Below are 1445 nucleotides of genomic sequence, written 5' to 3'. Positions count from 1 at the left end.
TGTGCTGCTATAAACATAGGCACACATATATACCTATGATATGATGTTTTCAGATCCTCTGGGAAAATTCCCAGTGGAGGAATAGCTGGTTTAAATGGGATTTCCAGTCCAAGTTTTCTAAGGAGTCTCCACACTGATTTCTATAACGGTTGCACCAGTCTACATTCCCACCAGCAGTAGAGAAGGGTTATGCTTTGATTTGAATCTTCCTTCACCAATTATTTAATATTTCTGTGGTGTCATTTTTATAGTTAGTACTTTTAAAGCTAATTTTGGTTTTGACTAAGCTCAAAATTACTAATGTAGTTTGAGATACACAAAGTACAGATGTCACCGTCTCTTTTTCCTCTTTGTTTTGTGATTTAAAGGCTAGAATTACATTATGCAGTAGAACCATTAGCTATTTTTGGCTGTCAATTAAATGGATTAGAATTAAGAAAAATTTCAGATTTATTGTTTTTATTACCCTAACCCATGTCAGGTTCTCACTAGTCCATGTAGCTAGTGACTGTCAGGAGACAGTACAGATCAGCAGCATTTATGTCATTGCCAAGAGGGCTGTCAGATGGTGCTGGTCTAGTGTCTGTGTGCTACATGTTAAAGACTAAGCCGACTCCCAGGCACCCTTGCAGCTTAGTGTCAAATGATTTTTGTGTTTCTGGTTGTGGGTTTGCGAAGCTCTTAACTTATCTATACAGTTAAAGACATATTTCTTTCTCTGTCAATGTGCTTCTACTTATATGTGATTCTGTCTTGTAAGGAAGTTGAAATTCATATAAGAGGTAGCATGTGCTTCTGATTACCTTTCAAAACTTGATGAAAATTTTCTAGTCAGGTAATTAGTATATATGCATATTCTTGTATCATGATAATCTAAACTGATTTTTTTTCAAAATTATTCCTAGATAACCCACAGGATGGCATTGTGATAAAGCTAGTTGTCAGCTTGTTGCAGTTATCAAAGATGGCTGTAAACCACACTGGTGAAAAAGAAGTTTTAGGTAAACTGTGTAGTTGAGTATGTGAGTTTTTCATGTGTAAATGGTGATCTTTCTAATATCCTCAAATAAATAAAGTTTTATCATTTTAGATGTTGAAGAAATATGAGATTCTAGCTAAGTTACATCTTTGTTTAATTCAGGTACCCCAAGCATTCTCCTTTCATAGTTTTCTTATTTATAAAATGAAAAGTTAGCAGTTTATATCTTTGAATAACTGTTGATTTAAAAATGCCTTCTAATTATTTGGAAAGTCAGAACTACCTATTCATAGAGTTGAGTTACAATTAAAGAGATCTCTGAAATAGTTTATAAATATTATTGGCTAGTATTCAGTATCTTTTTTTAAGCTTTTTTTTCAATATCTTTTTTAAATAACAAATAAAAATGAGGACTTGAAGGGCTATGTTAAGCTCAGTATTAAAAAGCATTTTAAGTTTTTTCCGA

At 32.9% G+C, this 1445-nt stretch overlaps 1 protein-coding gene across 1 annotated transcript in view; it reads left to right on the top strand.

Moving 5' to 3' along the window:
* The window catches only part of Atm (ATM serine/threonine kinase), a 137159-nt gene that overhangs the window by 75106 nt on the left and 60608 nt on the right, over positions 1-1445 (top strand). Inside the window, exon 33 of the mRNA XM_004626220.2 lies at positions 906-1001. Within this exon, the coding sequence (XP_004626277.1) occupies positions 906-1001 (96 nt within the window). The remainder of the gene's footprint in view (positions 1-905; positions 1002-1445) is intronic.

This window comes from Octodon degus, unplaced genomic scaffold (genome assembly GCF_000260255.1).
Source record: "Octodon degus isolate 3935 unplaced genomic scaffold, OctDeg1.0 scaffold00012, whole genome shotgun sequence".
Classification (NCBI taxonomy): Eukaryota; Metazoa; Chordata; class Mammalia; order Rodentia; family Octodontidae; genus Octodon; species Octodon degus.
This window is presented reverse-complemented; position numbering and strand designations above follow the sequence as displayed.